Source organism: Pseudochaenichthys georgianus, chromosome 19 (assembly GCF_902827115.2).
Source record: "Pseudochaenichthys georgianus chromosome 19, fPseGeo1.2, whole genome shotgun sequence".
In the NCBI taxonomy this organism is placed as follows: Eukaryota; Metazoa; Chordata; class Actinopteri; order Perciformes; family Channichthyidae; genus Pseudochaenichthys; species Pseudochaenichthys georgianus.
In genome coordinates this window covers 18,586,533-18,605,090 of record NC_047521.1, presented here as the reverse complement: position 1 = coordinate 18,605,090, position 18,558 = coordinate 18,586,533, and the positions used below count along the sequence as shown (strand labels likewise).

General features: G+C 39.7%; 1 protein-coding gene across 1 annotated transcript; it reads right to left on the bottom strand.

Moving 5' to 3' along the window:
* Positions 1-22: 22 nt before the first annotated feature.
* On the bottom strand, positions 23-18,498 carry vwa2 (von Willebrand factor A domain containing 2). Its single transcript, XM_034107084.2, has 14 exons — positions 18,354-18,498; positions 14,732-14,791; positions 8,927-9,001; positions 7,792-7,925; positions 7,600-7,709; positions 6,222-6,419; positions 4,880-5,040; positions 4,613-4,742; positions 3,714-3,769; positions 3,511-3,618; positions 2,328-2,906; positions 1,329-1,880; positions 1,020-1,142; positions 23-785 (listed from the first exon to the last, which is right to left on the bottom strand). The coding sequence occupies exons 2-14, from the start codon at positions 14,781-14,783 to the stop codon at positions 670-672; spliced, it is 2,394 nt and encodes a 797-aa protein (XP_033962975.1). The 5' UTR covers positions 14,784-14,791; positions 18,354-18,498; the 3' UTR covers positions 23-669.
* Between the last annotated feature and the right edge of the window lie 60 nt (positions 18,499-18,558).

Sequence of the window (18,558 nt, the reverse complement as noted above, 5' to 3'; positions counted from 1 at the left end):
TGTAACTTTAAAATGCGTGTAGCATTACAATTTCACAGGGTAACTATACACTTCTTAAAAATGAAAAAATAAAGTATTTATGAGGGAAAGTCAACTGATAATAGGATGTTCACATTTCAAACATTTATCTAGGTTCAAAGAGTTTAAATGTTAGTTTTGGTTAAGAATTTGAAACATCAGCCATTTTGAATTTACAATTGTAGGGCTTGACAGGTGGTCATTTTCCTGTTTTGTTTCTCTTTCAATAGTGAAACACATCATTATTTGTATATCTGAAATTATAAGGGTCTTTTTGCAAAAATGAATGTCAAATATTATAATAAAACAATAGCTGAGCATTTGGTTTTAAGCTTTTTGGCGAAACCTTTATGTTTTTGTCTTTTTTGTAAGTAGGAAAAAGGGCTGTGTATATTATACAATAAAAAGAATACAATCATGACTCAGATATACTCTATATTATAATAAAATATAAAAGTTTACATCTTTGAATAGACAACAACAAGACACAGTCTCTGACTAGGACACATATAGACACTGGCACTCAGAATCTCAACAAGTGCCTTAAACTCCAGTTTAAATATTGAAACAGTAACATTAGCTTTCCCTTTACTCCGCTATCATCCTCGGTTCTTAAGTGTCCGTACGTGGCTTGTTTCTGTGTTGGTGTTGTCAGACAGCATGCCTCCTGCGGTGCAGTTTGTAGCGATCCAGGAGCTCCTGGTGGCTCTTCTTCCTCAGACCGACAGGCCTCGGGAGATCTCCTCTGGAGGAAGACCTGATGCTTTCTACGGATAAAGAAATAAATGAATGCACTTGCAAAGCATGCTGTTACTGCAAAGTCTTGTTGTACAAGTAAGAAAAGCAGTCAGACAACTAGTCTTAAAATGTATGTAGCTTTGACTCATAAACAGATTAGAAGAAAATGATCTATATGAAGTAAAGATAATGTATTTAAAGGAAGGCAGGAAGGTGGATGTGAAGGAAGGAAGGAAGGAAGAAAATAAGGAAAACAGACTTACTTCTTTCACAGTGAGGTCCTTCATAGCCTTGGCACTGACAGCGGAAGCCCCCTTTGGACAGGATGCAGGTCCCATCATTCATACATGGGTTAGGCCTGCATAGGTTTACCGGCTTTTTGACCTCTAAAAGAAAGGAAATGTATCATAAATGAGTTGGATACCACAGCAACATTTTTACATAATTTGTTCAGATCCCTTCAAACCCGTCCGCCATCCTTCCACACAATTTCCTGCTGAAAAATAAAGTATTCTGATTCAGTTTCTATAGATGGAACAAGCTGTCCTAGAAAGGTGTTCCTACCCTCTCACCTGAACACAGCACCTGCACCAGCACATCCTCAAAATATTTGAGATCCTCGTAAAAAGGCACGGAGATCATGTGTTCCACTGAACCCGCGATCTGCACCAGCCTGTCTTTCTGAACGTCTCCAATCCCGATGACAAACACTGACACTCCGTTATCTCGGATCTTCTGAGCTGGAACGGCAGCGTCGTCCCCCCCCGAGCCGTCTGTCAGTAACACCACGGCCTTGTTGACCCCCGGCCGGGCCCCTTTGGACGCCGTCAGGATCTCGGAGTGGATGTGAAGTAGAGCGGCGCCCGTTGAACCCACTCCACCCATGTAGTTGGCCTCATCTACAGCCTTGAGGATGGAGGAGCCGGTGTCATGCTTGTCCAGGTTGAAGACGGTGGTGGCTCTCCGACCGTAGGACACGAGCGCCACTTGAGCCACGTCGCGGTTGATGTCGAAATGGACGGTGAGGCTGCGTACAAAGTCACGCAGGATGATGAAGTTATCCGGGCTGACAGCACTGGAGGAATCCAGGGCAAACACCAGGTCCACTGCTTGGTCCAGACAACCTGAATAAGAAAATAAATAAATAATTGTAATGTTAAATTACACAGACAATTTGTATTTATTGAAAAGTACACAACATGATCTTGAAGAGGTATTTCAAGACCCTAGAAATGCACTTTCTGCTAAATCCAGGTTTAATTGATCCACGTCTGCTCGAAAATGAAGATTTTAAAGATTTAATTCTATCCTATCATCTGAGTATGTACTCAGATATTTCATGTGGTGTTGCTGTTGTTAAACATGGCAGGAATTACAAATAATTCATCAAGCATTATATCTTATTTTGGATTATTCCTTCATTGTCGAAAATAGATAAGATAGCAAAGTAAGGTAACGTGCAACTTCCAAAATAAATTACCATAAAATAGTTAATAGTTAATCACATTTGGAATGACTGACTCCTATTGGCTTTCACCTATTTCATAAGTAATGAAGTAGTCAGTCTCTACCTTGCTGATCCACGCTGCAGATCTTAGCCTTGAGCTCAGGGATCTTGGCACTGAACTCAGCTGGTGTGAAGCTGACAGTCCTCTCGGGATTTCCTGTGATATTATTCAGTTGTTCCCTTAATTTGACTGGTCCCACCCCGATCAGGAAGATCTCTCTGTCTCGTGCATATTTAGAGGGCTCCACCACCTCGTCTGCAGCAGGCGTGGCGGTGATCAGCACCACCACGCGGGGCAGGTCGTCTGTGACGTCCGCAAAGACTGGCGCGCTCACAAAACCGTGACGTGTGACGTAGCGTATTGCCTCGCCTGTCAGGGCCTCGCCGCCCATTGGTTGAAGGGCCTCCACAGCCCTCAGCAGACCCTTCACGTCCCCTTTGTACTTATCCACCGGTGCCACCACCCGGGTCTCTCCTCCGAACACCGCCAGGCCCACCTTGCTGGGGCTGTTGGAGCCGATGACGCTGCGCAGGAACCGCTTTAAGAAGGACTTGAGGCTGAGGAAGCCTTCCAAGGTGAGGGTGGCAGAGCCCTCCACCAGGAACAGCAAGTCTACGGAGCAGTCCAGGGACATGGCAGGGGCTGGGGGGGAGGGAGAGTCAAGTTAGTTAGTTTGAGAGATAGTATGCAGCCAATATAGTCAGAGGTGGGAAGTAGTGGAGTACAAATACTTTGTTATTGTACTTAAGTACATTTTTCTGGTATCAGTACTTTACTCCGCTACTTTTGACTTTTACGTCTTACATTTTTAACACAAGTTTGTTACTTTAGTTTTAATCTGTGTTTGGTGCAGTGATCATTATTATTAAGAGTCATTGCGTGCCTATTGATTGAACACGATCCGTGTATCCATCATTTCCTGGTCTTCTCTAAAGAAGAGCGACCAATGAAAACGTTTTCATGTTGCCGTTGTTCAGCATGGAAACATTCATTAGCTAGCAATGACATGATTGTTCTATTAATATAAAGGGAGGTCAGTTACTCTTTAAAACAGTTGGTAGTTATGGGTACTTTTAGAAACCCATACTTCTTTACTTTTACTTGAGTAAAGAAGTTTAGTCAGTACTTCTACTATTTTTAGTAGGGTCTCAGTATTTTTAAACACGAATATCTGTACTTCTACTTGAGTAAAGAATGTGTATACTTTTGCCATCTCTAAATATAGTATCTCAGTGAGTGTACAGACCACAGTGTGGGTTTCCTCCATAGCCAGGAAGACATAAACAGTTGTATCCCTCTTGCCCATCTGGTACACATGTGCCTCCATTCAGACAGGGCTGAGAGTCACAGGGATCTACAGTTCAGTGGGAGAGAGAGAGAATGGCAGGGAGTTACACAAATACACTTCATTTCAAAGAAAGGAAGAGAGGGAGTTATCGGTGTTGTCACCTGGGCAGATAGTCCGATGGCAGACTGTCTGGTGTCTCTTGTACATCTTTGTGTACCTGAAAAACACACATTTAGACTAACACAGGTTGAAAACGAATCAAAGATTTGTACTCTGAGGTATGCATTACTAATATGATAAGCAGCCTATATGGAAGGCATTATATATTTACATGTTTTCATTTGACAGACAGTTTATGACCAGTATCGTAAAAAAAAGGGGTATCTCACTTTGATTCCAATGTGTTAACTGCAATTTATTCAAATCTCTATTTACATGAATATCTTCGAGTCTTATTTCATAGTGTCATACAAGCAGCAATCCTACTTTGTGCTGTACCTAAAAGTGCTTGAAGTCAGCTTTTGTGAAGAAATTGCTGAGCATTTCACAGTGGGTTACGAGAAATATTTTAAATGAAAAGTTTGTTTTCCCTAAACAGTGAGGCCAGTTCACTGTGGTTAAGTAGTAATGTGCCGGGAAATGTATTTGTTCCAAGGCCGTTTTAATTTGCCTCGGGAGCTTCTGGCAGAATCACACCTCGCACTGACACAGCACATTAACAGATGGGAGTTGCCCTGTTGAACAATCATTGTTGTCCCCAGTCTGAGCTAGAATGACACCAGCTTCCTTCTTTGATTATTAACCTGTCTCTGTCAGACACTGCTGTGGGAACAACATTCCTACCAAATTCTTCTTCTGGTGATTTACAGGAAAGTTTTTACTGAAGAGTTATGCAGAAAGTGACAGAACATTTTATTTTGAGATGACATTGAAGCTATTTAAACGTTGACACCAGTTTCAGTGAATAGGGGGGCTTTCCTTGTCAAAAGTGCAGGAATTCCTCTCAGGTGAGGAAGACAACAAGGACATTTGCATTTTCTGAGCATTCACTAGCACTTGCCTGTAATATGGACAGAGAGAAGTGTATGGGGAATAACCCTTGGAGCCTTTCCAACACATGTAGTTCCCCTGCAGCTCCTTCACGGTCTCCAGTGTTTTCCTCACACAGGAAAACACCTCCACATGACAGCCTGGGGAACAGGACAGAAGGATGGCAGAAAGACAGGTGTGGATATGAGCCAGATCAGGACAGGACAGTAGTTGGAAGGAGTTAGAGAGAGAGCCACCAGAGAATGAAGATAGTGAGGGAGAGAGTACTTATAAATACCGATAGTGAAAATCTGAGGGATCCCAACTTCAGGAATGGCATTGCAGACAGAGAAGGTGCTGAGTGAGGTGAACAGGCCGTTGACAGCATCATTGAAATGCTCGGCGAAGAAGACATGGCTCTCCATTGGCTCACTGGCCAAAGCATGTAGCTCCTCCCACCTGGAAAACAAGAACTTTAAAGGTCACCTATTGTGCAAAATCCACTTTTTCATGTGTTTACACATTTGTGTAAAGAGATTCTGAAAGTTTCAGGAAAAAAGATTCTCTCACTTTTTGTCCTGATCCATTTATATAAAAACCTGTCTGAAAATGAGCTGATCAGATTTTGGCCACTTTCTGATGTCATAACGATGTTTTGGCTCGTGTAACCATTAGCCAATAACCAACCAATGTAACCCCCCCCCCACCTTATCACCTGAATCTCCTCCTAGAGCACCATTGTGTTCTTTTTAACCAAATCTCTCTCAGAGGGCCTTATTTTCATCTGAAGTAACAGACAGAGAATCAGCACTTTTGAAACAGGGCTGAAACAGAGGGGATTATGGGATGCTGCAATGATCTGTTTGGTATTTCGAGCCAAACACTTCAGAGACATGTTTTGTATATATCTGAGACCATGGCCATACCCACCATTGAGGTCCGGACCTCGGTAATTTTTTCGAGGTGGATAATAAAACCCGTGAAATAACTACACATAATTAACATGGTTCTTTGTAGTACTTCCATTTACTGGCGGTGGGGGCGCTGCATAACTAAGTAGCCTACATACAGGAAACAGAAGAAGACGACACTAATTTATCAACAAACAGCCACAGTCTGGACGTATACTGGATGTATAATAAGGGAAGCTGAAATAAATACTTTACATTAAGTTATTTTCGTGTTGTGTGAATAATTATGTAATGCTTTTGAAAGGCAAAGAATAATAAAAAATATATATATATATGCTGAGCCCAGAGTAAAATGCTTTTCTGTGCACAAACTAAAGGGACAGCAAACACCAGTGTGATTTTGGTGACAGTACGACTATCTTGGAGAAAGTTATAGTGGAGGTGCCAAATCCGGCAGCACCAACACCTGGTCTGCCACATGTGGAAGCCCCTCTTTAGTTTTTAACCTGCTGAGCCCAGAGTCAAATGCTGTTGTGTGCACAAAACAATTTAGGGGGGCCTGCCCCCGAGCTCCCCTAGCATGTTTTGGACCTCAGTATTTACGAAATTCTGGGTACGGGCCTGTCTGAGACCTATAATATATTGATAAAAACAGTATCATAGGGGACCTTTAAGAGACTCCAATGCAGACAAAATGCAATCTATTATCTTTTCTACTATCAAACGTACTTGGGGAAGCGAATGCCCACTGCAAACAGGACCACTCCCGTCTCTTTGAGCTGCACAGCCGCCTGCACCACGTTGCCCTGGGACCTCCCGTCTGATAGGAGGATGGCGATCCGGGCCACAGTGGAGGAGTTGCGTCCGCCTGGGAAACCTTTCTTCAGCACATATTTTAAAGCCAGGCCTGTCTGGGTGCTGCCTCCCCTGGAAATTCAGAGTTTTTAAAGTTATTGTTAGAACCAAACTGAAAATATGTAATAATAGGTAACAATTGACCACATATGACTGCCAAAGCAAACCACAGATCAATTTTGGTTCGATTCCTCTTTTATTTCTTGGATTGAACATGTTTATGGACTTTGCAACATTTCATCACAACCCATTTTAAACCCATGAATGTCAGTCACGATAGGAGCCTTTTTTTTATCTCACCACTAGACACAGGAAACAGATTCAGAGTGTCTCATGACTGTTAGTAGACTGACCTTCTGAAACATAGGAAGTGCCTGAAGTGAGGTGTTTAGATGCAATCTTATCATATTTCCCATTTTCCCAGCTGTGAAAACAATGCTTTCTCTAGGGCGCTGAAACTACAAAACATTATAGTGAAAGCTTCAAAGGCCTTCAGGACTGATAACCAACAACATTGGCTTCTTAGCATACAAGTGCAGATTTATATACATATGTTTTTCTTTCATTAATTGTTTTTTAGGATTTGCTTTTGCAGCATTTATTTACAGATGTTGACTTATAGACAATTCAACATAACCAGAGACAACTACAAATAAATTGGTTATTTTTGAGTCTTTTTTATACTTTTTGTTTAAAGAAATATTGCAAATACAGAATAGACAAGTATTGTTTGTAAGGTAAGGTAAAGTAAGAAATCATGATTAAACATACACCTACATTATACAGCAGTATAATACAAGGTACTATTTTGATTTGAGGCAAGGGGACAGCTAATATAATTAAACCTGGGTAGCAATTTCAAAGCTGATGGCAAGCCAATAATGTTAATTCCAAACTACAAAAACCATACACACATGCACACACACAAATTATCTTCGTCTTTCTTGGCTTGTGCACTAATCCAATATCCAGTGAGCACCTGCGGTGTACCCCGCTAATCTGAAATTAATTTGTTTTCCTTTCCAGGGAGTATTTGTATTACATCTGAATCAGTGTTTTGCCTTCAGGAGCTGAGTTTAAACTAAATCCCGTCCAGATCAAATTATTTGTCAAACATTTAAATACACCTTTTTCTATTTTTAAGTTTAAGTCTTGAAACAACATAGACACTTGTGGTTTGGATGTATTCAAAAAACTGATTACCCCCCCCTAAATGTTGTTATCTGAGGGTGTAAGGAGAGCATAAACACACCTGTAAGAAATCTTCTTCATGTGCTTCTTCAGCTCTTGTTTGGTAGTGTATGAGTCCAGGGCGATTTCCAGCCGAGGAGAGGAACCAAACTGAATCACGCCGACCCGCATCTGGATGACGATTGATAAGGATTGTGTAAATGAGAGAAAGAGGGAGAGAGGAAGACACACAAAACAAAAGCAAAAGACAAACCTTGTCTGGAGCGATGTCCAGTGCTTGACACAGCTTTATTGCGTAGTGCTTGGACCTCTCAAAGCTGCCCTTCCCCACGCTGTAAGAACCATCCAGGAGGAAGAGGATGTCCATGACTGCCGAGCACTGCATTTCTTCCCATGGGAACACAAATATTGTACTTAAGCACACATGTGAGGTACATGCTACTTTATACTTCTACTCTACTACAATTTGGAAGCAACATAGTACATGTTATTCCTCTACCTTAATTTGACAACATTAATGTAGCTACATTTCAGTTTCATATTACTCAAACAAGGTATTAATCAACTAATGAGTTATGACGTACTGTTAAGGATCAGGACATGAGGCATCTTAAAAAGTAATTAAAAGTTTGCTCCACCTTTTACCAGCTTAACTTAAAATAAGCAAGTGATGTTATATAAACTCAGAAAATAGCCAGTCTGCATAATGAGTACTTTTTGTTTTGATACTTTAAGTGATTCTAATATGTTTTAACTTGTATTAAGGTAAAAAATGAATGCAGTGCTTAGTATATTTACACTGTGCCACATTGACTGTGGTATTAGTACTTTAACTGAAGTAAAAGGTCTGATTACCACCTCTGGTAGGTCCACACTCTCAGTCATTGTCTGCTTTTCATTCCCGTGAATGAATTGGTATTCTTTTGTTCTTTGTGGATATTATGGGATTATCCTGACAAGGGGTAAATGGGCTGTAGCAGATGAAAGTAAGACCTTACCATAAAAAGAGACAAAACAGCTTAGCATGCTTGTTTCTCTTTTCCCAGGAGCACTCACAAAAACATCCCCCAGGACAAAGCAAGTTTGTACTCGCTGGCGGCGTAAATAATCAGCGGTGTTGCCGTCACGTTAGAATTTGCAGCTGATCATGAAGAGGGCCATTAGAGAAGAGGAGAGTGTGCCGCCTATCTGCTTACAAGAAAGTAATCTCCAAACACTTTCCTCTATGACACACACACCGGGCTAATAAGACCACCCACCACCTCAGAGGACTAATCCGAGGTCATGTGCTCAAGAATTTATTAACTATTTACTAAAACAGGCTTTAACATGTTTATGCATCTCTGTCAACAGATTAGATCTCCCACCACAATCTTGTTTTTACTCACTTTCTGCTGCTGAGTTGATCTTTACAATGGTGTTATGGTCGGTTTGGATCTCCTGCACCGAGGTGCCCTGCTGGACTACAAGGGAGAAACAACACAGAGGTCAGGCAAATGTCCACACATATGTAAGTAGACAGTATTATATACATGCGTTTTGGATAGAGTGGTTGGGCCAACCATAAAAATCAACACTCTATTTAAACGGGTAAGGACTTTTTCAAGAATTACACACACAATTGGTTAATAAATGTGGATAGGCTACCTATTAATGGCATGTAAAAGTATGAGACCACCACAAGATAAATCTGAGTGGTTTTAAGATGATTACTAGGACAACAAGAACAACAACCTTTGCAAAACGAATGGATACCAAATGTTTCCCTATCATTGCTATTTATCTCATAAAATGACAACTAAGGAGGAAAAATAATCACACTTATCTGTAAACCTCAACAATTTCCCATGTTAACTGTCTCTATTTAGTATCTTTAAAAAAAAAAACATCAGAATTATAATTAAATAATAAATAGGAGGCTTTCCCTGAAGTGTATACAGTTCATTTACTCCTACTTGACCCCCTTTGCAATGGATAATTAAGTATTCAAAGCTAATGTGAGTGGATAAGTGAAGAAAAAACATTCTTTCCCTCCATTCACTGAATGGACGTCGCTCTATTCAGGCATACACGTACAGCCTAAATGGGAACGAGGGGCATGTGATTTCCTGTTTAAACCCATGTGATCACGCCTGGTTGTCCCTGGTAACCCCACAGAGGCATTTGTCCGGCACAGAGACAGAGCGTTTGACATCTCCACATGAAACAGAGTCAACTCTCAGAATAGAACAGAGCTTCTCTCAGATCACAACAAGTAAAAAATATGTCAGTCTGTCCCCTATCAAAGAAGATGTAAAAGGAAAGAAACATCAAAGAATGTTTAAGTAATATGTCTGCATGACAGAATTTGGTGCCAATATTGAATGTGTCCTCATCCTCTGCTAATCTTTCTGTGAAAGAAAGTTGTGCAGTTAGTATTTGTATACTCTTTTGAAAATAGGGTGGTATACGTAACAAATGACACTAATGACATTCAATTATGTACTCTGAAAATCATCATCTGCAACTTAAGAAAGACTACCAATAATACTGCTATTTACGAGACTAGTGATTACAATTATTAAGCATTTTTGAGTAAATAACAAAACCTGAAAAAGGGCCGTAGCGTACATACATGAGCAAGAAAACATGTCACAATAAAGTGAAGAAAGAAAAGTACCACCTGCAACTTAGAGGCCTAAATTCCCTCCTTTTTCTATCATGACCCCTTTCATCTGCCCCTAATTCCAATGTCAGTCCAGCCCCTAAATCCTCCTGACAGTGAACGTTTTCGTTCTTGGCAAGGCTTCTGATGGTCAGCAGGGCCCCAATGTTCAGAACAAAAAGTCTGTCTGTTCAGCCAAGTGCCTCTAGCAAAATGACTGTATCTTTAATGACTGTGAATGAAAACATTGCAGGAAAATCAGTAGCTAGAAAATGACCAAGAAACACATTACTGCCTCCGTAGTCTGGAAGATTACCTTGAAATCAGAGTTAAAAAACACAATCAGTTCACTGACTATCTGGGAAATGTGACCTGACAGGGTGGATTAGGTGGATATGTATCTGGTGAAGCACTGCAACATGCTATCTGTGTTATCAGCACAGCAAGAAAAGAGGGCGTCTTGACAAGGTGAAACGGTCTGGTTTGCTCAAGTTCAAAGTTTTTAAAAAGGCCAGTAATAAATACTTCAGATGGTGCTAAAGCTGTCATTTTTGAAAACAACTCAGGATTATATTGCTCAAAGAATCCCGCCTCTCCCCTGAGGCAAATACCAACTTCCTCAGGTCCGAGACAACAACTGACACAACCCAGTCTCACGGCATTTCGTGTTCACCAACACGATTTTTAATCTATTGATTCGTGTTCACCAACACGATTTGCCCCTTTTTTTCGTGTTACACAGCACGATTTTAAAAGCAATGTATTTCTACTGGTAATGTGTTTCGTGCCTGCAGGCTGCAGCACGTATTTTTCTCCGGTCGGGTCGTGGAAGACCGGAAGCTGTGTGGTTCATAAAAACATGTTATTACTCAATATCAAGCCACAATTATTGCTTTTATTTTAAATCGTATAATTTCGGAGTTTTGTTGCCGTCTGTGAGGAAAATAAATGGGGCTCAGAGCCTCAGGATACTGAAATCTGTATTTTTAAAATCTTTTTTTCCTTCTAATTTGTTATTCTTTTCAAAATAACACACTGTTATTTACTCACCAATAACACACAATTATCCTTGCTTTTATTTATTGGTTTAATTCCATAATCTCGGGCTTTTTTGGTGTCCGTCAGGAACTGAATTTCAAAATAAAATAACCGGAAACAGACGTAGGCCTATAAGGGACATTTCGAGCATCATTGCGATTGTCAACATTTCTGAGTTTAGGATGGCCGAAGACACTACACTACCCATAACCCCCAGCTATCGTTTAGGACTACAGTCCCCGTAAGGTTACGCAGAGCGTCAAACAGCTGTGTGAAATGGAACGAAACCACGCCAGACTATCCAAAACTGGAATCGAACACCCCCCCAGAACTACACATGCTGGCTATTGTGTTTCGCAAAATGTTCTGTGGGACGTCTCTACTGAACGTTTTCGTTTTTCCCACAATTTGAAGTTGCCAGTATTAAACACATTGGTGTTATCAAATGTAAAACATATAATTAATAAATGGGTGAAAATCGCTTGTGTCCATAATGCGCAGCATTAATATATAGCATTCATATATACCCACATGACAGCTCATTGCTACTTTGTAATTCTACTCCACTACAATTCAGAGGTTAACCTGGTATTTTTACTCCACTGCATTTATTTGAGTTACTTTGCAGATTCTGATTAATTATGTGAAATATAAACAACCCTTAAATCAGACTTTAGTTACACCTGAGTAAAATTCAGGTAAGGTGATTGTCAAGTGCCAACAATCAGGAGAGATATTTGATAGTTGGTGCTTGAGAAGACTAAACATGTATCTGCAATTGACATGAATGGAAACGAGTAATAAAGTATATTCATTACTCGTTATTCTCTACTAATAGTTAATTAAAGACTGTATATTATGGCTATTTTGCACATCCCTTTCAAGATTTTCAAAGGTTTATTGACATATCATACACAACTACAGTGCAGTTATGCAATGAATGAAACACTTGGGTCACAGGTTCCTCAACAGTGCATTACAAGACATCTATCAATATGTGTGTATACCTCCACCATTAAACTGTCATATTCTGCACATTTCTTATTCTATCTACATACATAAGAGTATAATTAATGTGTATAATATCAGTTAAAATAAGTGCTTCAACATAGTTAACATTGCAGGAAAGCAATATATTAGACGTTAAGTACTTTGTCAGGCTTAATATTTATCTGTAGATAGATACCCCCAAAGTTTTTTTCTTATTTAAAAGAAGACCTTAATCTGTTATTTAATGTTTAAATAAAGGTTAATCCGTTTTTCTGTTTTGCACCTCCTCCTATTAATATCTTTGTACATCCTGCACTAAACGGTTTTATTGTGGAGATCACTTATAGTATCTTCTTGATTTTTTATATTCTATATTTCTATATTTATACTTTCCCCCTATGAAAGTATGTACTCTTAATATTTGTTTAATCAAATATAACACATAAAAACAATAATGCAATAACGTGCTTTAACCACTAGGAGGTGCACACAAGGTACACACAGCCATAATAACTTTGTATTATTAGTGTGTATGTACAACATCTGAAGATGTATAGTTTTATGCATGCTTTCACATAATTTTACAGCATATTGCTATACTATTTCAGACTCAGTATTTACATTCTTACATTCAAAGAAAATCAGTAATATTTTTAAAAACTACAGTCCTTTTCTATCAGCTGTGCACCGTTATGGTGTAAATATAACCTATCTATGAATTAGATCAAATGTAAAAGTCAGCCGAATTAGTGTTGATACTGCAAGGAGACGTATTGTGTGAAGAGAAATTGAAGATGTTGTTTAATTGTTGATATATTTATGATCCACGTCAAGTATTCAGTTTCGGCGGCATTTCTTCCAGTTTTTCCAAAGGTCTTCTCATCAGGGCTCTCTAAATAAAGAACTACGGCAGATCTGTAATATGTAATGCAGCCGAACCGTGTATTACAATGCCGTTATGTGATGACTTTCAAAGAGAAAAGCAAGAGCACTCGGAATTAAGTATTATTTTATTATTTTAAAATGTTTTCCGGATTTCATATAATATAAACACCAAATCCCAGCATGCATTTCGGCTAACACATCCAATCAGCGAGCTTAAAACCATAGCTGAGGATCTTGGGTAATCGCTCGAAATGCCTACATCTGTTTCCGGTTATATTTATTTTGAAATTCAGTTCCTGACGGACGCCAAAAAAGCCCGAGATTATGGAATTAAACCAATAAATAAAAGCAAGGATAATTGAGTGTTATTGGTGAGTAAATAACAGTGTGTTATTTTGAAAAGAATAACAAATTAGAAGGAAAAAAAGATTTAAAAAATACAGATTTCAGTATCCTGAGGCTCTGAGCCCCATTTATTTTCCTCACAGACGGCAACAAAAGTCCGAAAATATACGATTTAAAATAAAAGCAATAACTGTGGCTTGATATTGAGTAAGAATGCTTCCGGTCTTCCATGACCCGACCGGAGAAAAAGACATGCTGCAGCCTGCAGGCACGAAACACATTACCAGTAGAAATACATTGCTTTTAAAATCGTGCTGTGCAACGCGAAAAAAAGGGGCAAATCGTGTTGGTGAACACGAATCAATAGATTAAAAATCGTGTTGGTGAACACGACATGCCGTGAGACTGGGTTGACTGACAATATGCTATAAAAGTGATGCACAATTTTGGAGGCAATCACTTTGAAGAGAACATAATGGTCTTCAGAACAACAGACATGACAAGTTTAAGCCGTTAAATGTCTTAAAAAGTATCTCAAGTTGACCAGAAGAGCACCAGTGTAGCATCATACTTTTTCCACCACGCACTACACAAACATAGACCTCATATACCCCCACAAATACCAACACACTGAACATTTTACTCACTGTATTTGTGAGGACCTTACAACATACTTTCCCTTCAAAAACACTGTCAAAATATGCCTAATATTAACAATCATCTCAACTTTAATCACACATGGACCCTAAAAAACAGCCTTTTTTAAGTATTGAGGTTGGAAAAAACTATCTAACAGTTTTAAGGCCATGTTAGATTATAGGTAAAGCTAACTTGTTAGCTGTAGCTTCAAGCAAACACTCTTAATTCCCAAACTGTTGAACAATTACAATAATAAACAATAATGTCTTTGATTAACAAGACAACGTCATCTAATTTTTGGTTTCCTTTGGACAGAGCAAGGCTAGCTGTTTTCCTTTGGTCCCCGTATTGATGCTAGGCTAAGCTAACTGGCTGCATTCTCATCTAACGCTTGACAATAGAGAAGCATATTTCCCAAAACTTTAAACTATTTCCTCAATGTATTGTTATTTTGAATTCCATCCAATCACACAGGTGTACCTGATTGAACTGTTGGTTGATTCAGTCAATCAAGGATTAACTAGCACACCTGCCATTTTCTGCATTTTCATTGCAGGGTACACATAAGAAGTTTTTTATCTACAGAGATAGAGGTTCAAACATCACTTCTCCACTGAAACTGACCAAACAGTAACACAACCAAGGAACCAACCTTGAAGAAGCACCAGCGTTAGGAGGAGAAGGAGATGGATATCAGGGAGCATGTTGAGACCTGGAATGACAAACAAGGCAAGGCAATGCAAGTTTATTTATATAGCACCCTTCAACACAAGGCAATTCAAAGTGCTTTACAAAAAACGAAAGACATTAAGAAAATGGCATTTAAAATCAGTCATTAAAAAGAAAAGATAATAAAATAAACATTAAAAGAAAAAGTACATGGATAAAAGTTACAGTGCAGTTTAAGATGTGAATAGTTCAATTAAAAGCAGCGGCAAAAAGAAAAGTCTTTAGTCTGGATTTAAAAGTAGTCAGAGTTGCAGCGGACCTGCAGGTTTCTGGGAGTTTGTTCCAGATATTTGGAGCATAATAACTGAACGCTGCTTTTCCATGTTTAGTTCTGACTCTGGGGACAGAAAGCTGACCAGTCCCTGAAGACCTGAGAAATCTGGATGGTTCATAATTTAGCAGTAGGTCAGAAATGTATTTTTGGGCCTAAGCCATTCAAAGCTTGATAAACCAGCAGCAGTATTTTGAAATCTATTCTTTGACACACAGGAAGCCAGTGTAAAGACTTCAGAACAGGAGTGATGTGATCCACTTTCTTAGTGTTAGTGAGGACTCGAGCAGCAGCGTTCTGAATTAGCTGCAGCTTTCTAATAGACTTTTTTGTGAGACCTGTGAAGACACCATTGCAGTAGTCGAGTCTACTGAAGATAAAAGCATGGACAAGTTTTTCCAAATCCTGCTGTGACATTAGTCTTTTAATCCTAGATATATTCTTTAGGTGATAGTAGGCTGATTTAGTAACTGTTTTAATGTGACTGTTGAAACTCAGGTCAGAGTCCATGACTACACCTAGATTTCTGGCTTTCTGTTGTTTTGAACATTGCCGACTGAAGCTCAGCGCTAACTTTTATACGTTCTGCCTTGGCTCCAAAAACCAACAAGGAGACACACTTATCAATAGGAAGCACAAACTTTAGACCCATGAAATTGATATTGGTATCCGAGGTTGGGAATGACAGGTGTATGAGAAATGCTAATTATGCTTGAAGTAGTTTTTGTTAGGTTTTTTTGTCTAGAAATGTTTTTTCTTTTTGTATTTTTTCTACAGGAAGACTTCAATCAAGTGGAGACGGATGATGAAATATAGTTCATGACCCTGGAAGTGTCGTGCAGGTGGAAAGCTCAAATTACAGGGCAAACTGAGGTAACCTAAGCTAACATGCTATACGGATCCTAAGTAGCCGACACGTGTTTTCATAGCTAAATGTTGGTTGAACTCTGACCTTTCAAGGAGGACTGAAAAAAGACATACTTGATAACTGATAGCTTTTAGAGGAACAGTAAGATGTTGGTAAGAGTATTGCACAGCTGAATGGTTAATTTCCCAAAGACCAATCCCATTGTGGTGAAGAAATTGACAACAGCAAGTTACACAAATGCAATCACAATGCACAGGTAAGCTGTAAGTGTTTGTAAAACGGCATACAAAAAGGATGTCCAGATGAGCATACTAAACACACACACACACACACACACACACACACACACACACACACACACACACACACACACACACACACACACACACACACACACACACACACACACACACACACACACACACACACACACACAATGGTGGGTATGGGTGGTCCACCTCAGTGTTAAAAATGAAAACCATGGAAGAGTGAAAGGGAGCCAATTGACTGCAAAATATGACTATTCCTTTAAAAAAAGTGTTATTTATGCAATAATTAAGCACTTTATTTAATCACATCTACAGTGGTGGAGTCTACATTATGTTCATCTGAGCTGCATTTTGGCATTTAAAAAAATCCCCTTCTGTGTGCAAATATGGGATCAAAAATATTCTGACAGCTGCAGCAACAACAACAACAACAACAACATATTAACTATTATACGCATCACAAAGATACAACTAAATGCAAAACTGTTATGTAAAATGTCAATCACACAGGTGAACCTAATTAAATATTGATTGCATCAATCAAGGATCAACTATACCCCACCTGCCATGTTCTGCATGTTCATTGCTGGGTACAGAAGTTTAGGGGCTAGAGCTATGGTTTGATTAACTCTGGCTGCTGATAAGCTCTGCCATAATATCCTGTGTGTGCGTGCGTGCGTGCGTGTGAGGGGGTGGGCTATAGAGGACAGACATGCCAGAGAAACCCTCCCGGCAGCTATAGTTGTGTGTACTTCTAACAGAGATATAATTGTGTGCAGGACGGAGGCTCTCTTTTAGTGGAGTCTGTGTGTTTGCAGATACAGATCTGCAGAGCTGATGTGCAGCGGCTGTTTGAGAAGCCGCAGGCTGATAATCACCAGGGGCTATTGATGCTATTTGTGCACTCGCTGGTACACACACACGCGCGCACGGCACACACCTGTCTTAAAATTGGCTTCCCTCTTCACAAGCATTCTTCTGGATCCGTCAACCTCTAATTTTTATGTTTTCCTCCTTTCTATTCATCAGTGAACACTTGTATGTTCAAATGACAAAGCCAGGTGATTTATTTTGAGTAGTTCAGTGATTCTTGACTTGAGATGGTTTACATACTACTTTGGGCTATCAGTTATTATCTTGAGGGATACAAATTAAAAATATATTTACAACCTGGGACATTCCTAACATTGTTACCTTGAAAAAGGAAGGCCTTAGCCATGTTTGTGCCTCCGCTCTGGGTTGGTTGGCAGGTTGGAAAGTGGCTGCGCTCTGTAGGGTATAATTATAAAGGAGTGCTAGTTGTTGGACCAACTTCATGCAAAAATCCTTAACCAGTTCTCAGATGTTTAAAAAGTTCTAACGGCTTAAATTATTTTCAGGGTTAGTCACCTTTAAAATAGCCACTTTTAGAACATCTGTTGATGTTTTCAGCAACAATGTGACATATTTAGTGATTTATAGCCAAAACTACCTACAATTCAAAATGTCCTGGAATGCATGGGAAGTGTTGAAAGAGCAAACAGGTAACCACACACAGAGGATGGAAAGCTCCAGCCCCCTATATGTAATTACATTTCCCAAGCTACTCTGAAACTGAAACAAAACCCCAATCGAATACAATATAACCTTCGATTTGAAAGTTTATCTTTCTTTACTATCTTCCAACACCTGGTCACTCGTAAACGTGTCATTGGTCAAGGCAGGTTTAAGATGGGGCCAGAGGTTTTGGCCCTGACATGCAACAGTAGAAGAGGTTAAAGCCTGCTTAAGTACCAAGTAGGCAGGTTAAGCTAAAGGAAAACATTTTGATGCTTTTAGACCGTAAGACCCAGTTTCTACACTTTTAAGACTCTACATTCACAAAAACATACTGCCCATTTTGCAACCGGCATGGTAATATGTTGACGTTTATTTGAATACATGAAACCGATGGAAGTTTTTTTTTCTTTAACTTTGTCAATTCATCTGTAAATGCACGGATACTCGGTCGGTACCCTGACCTTCTTAAATATAAGGCAGGTCATAAGTATCATTGTGAGACACCCACAATAAAGCCAAGTGCATCCAAATCTGACGGGCTGCACTACAGCAGGTTCCGCCACTCAATACAGATGTTCCTCTAAATGATTCGACTTACCATGCGCTGTTCAGTGCTCAATCCTTTGTTTTCCTTCGGGCAGCAGTCCAAACCTGTTTCCGCACTGGTATGATCCTGGGGATTTCTGCTACAATCTGGAGAGCAGCGACCCCACCTACTCGCCATGCCCACCTCTGATGTACCTGCTCCGGTAGGGTCTAATTTGTCCTCCTCTCTTCACGCACAGGACACGTATGGAGGCGGG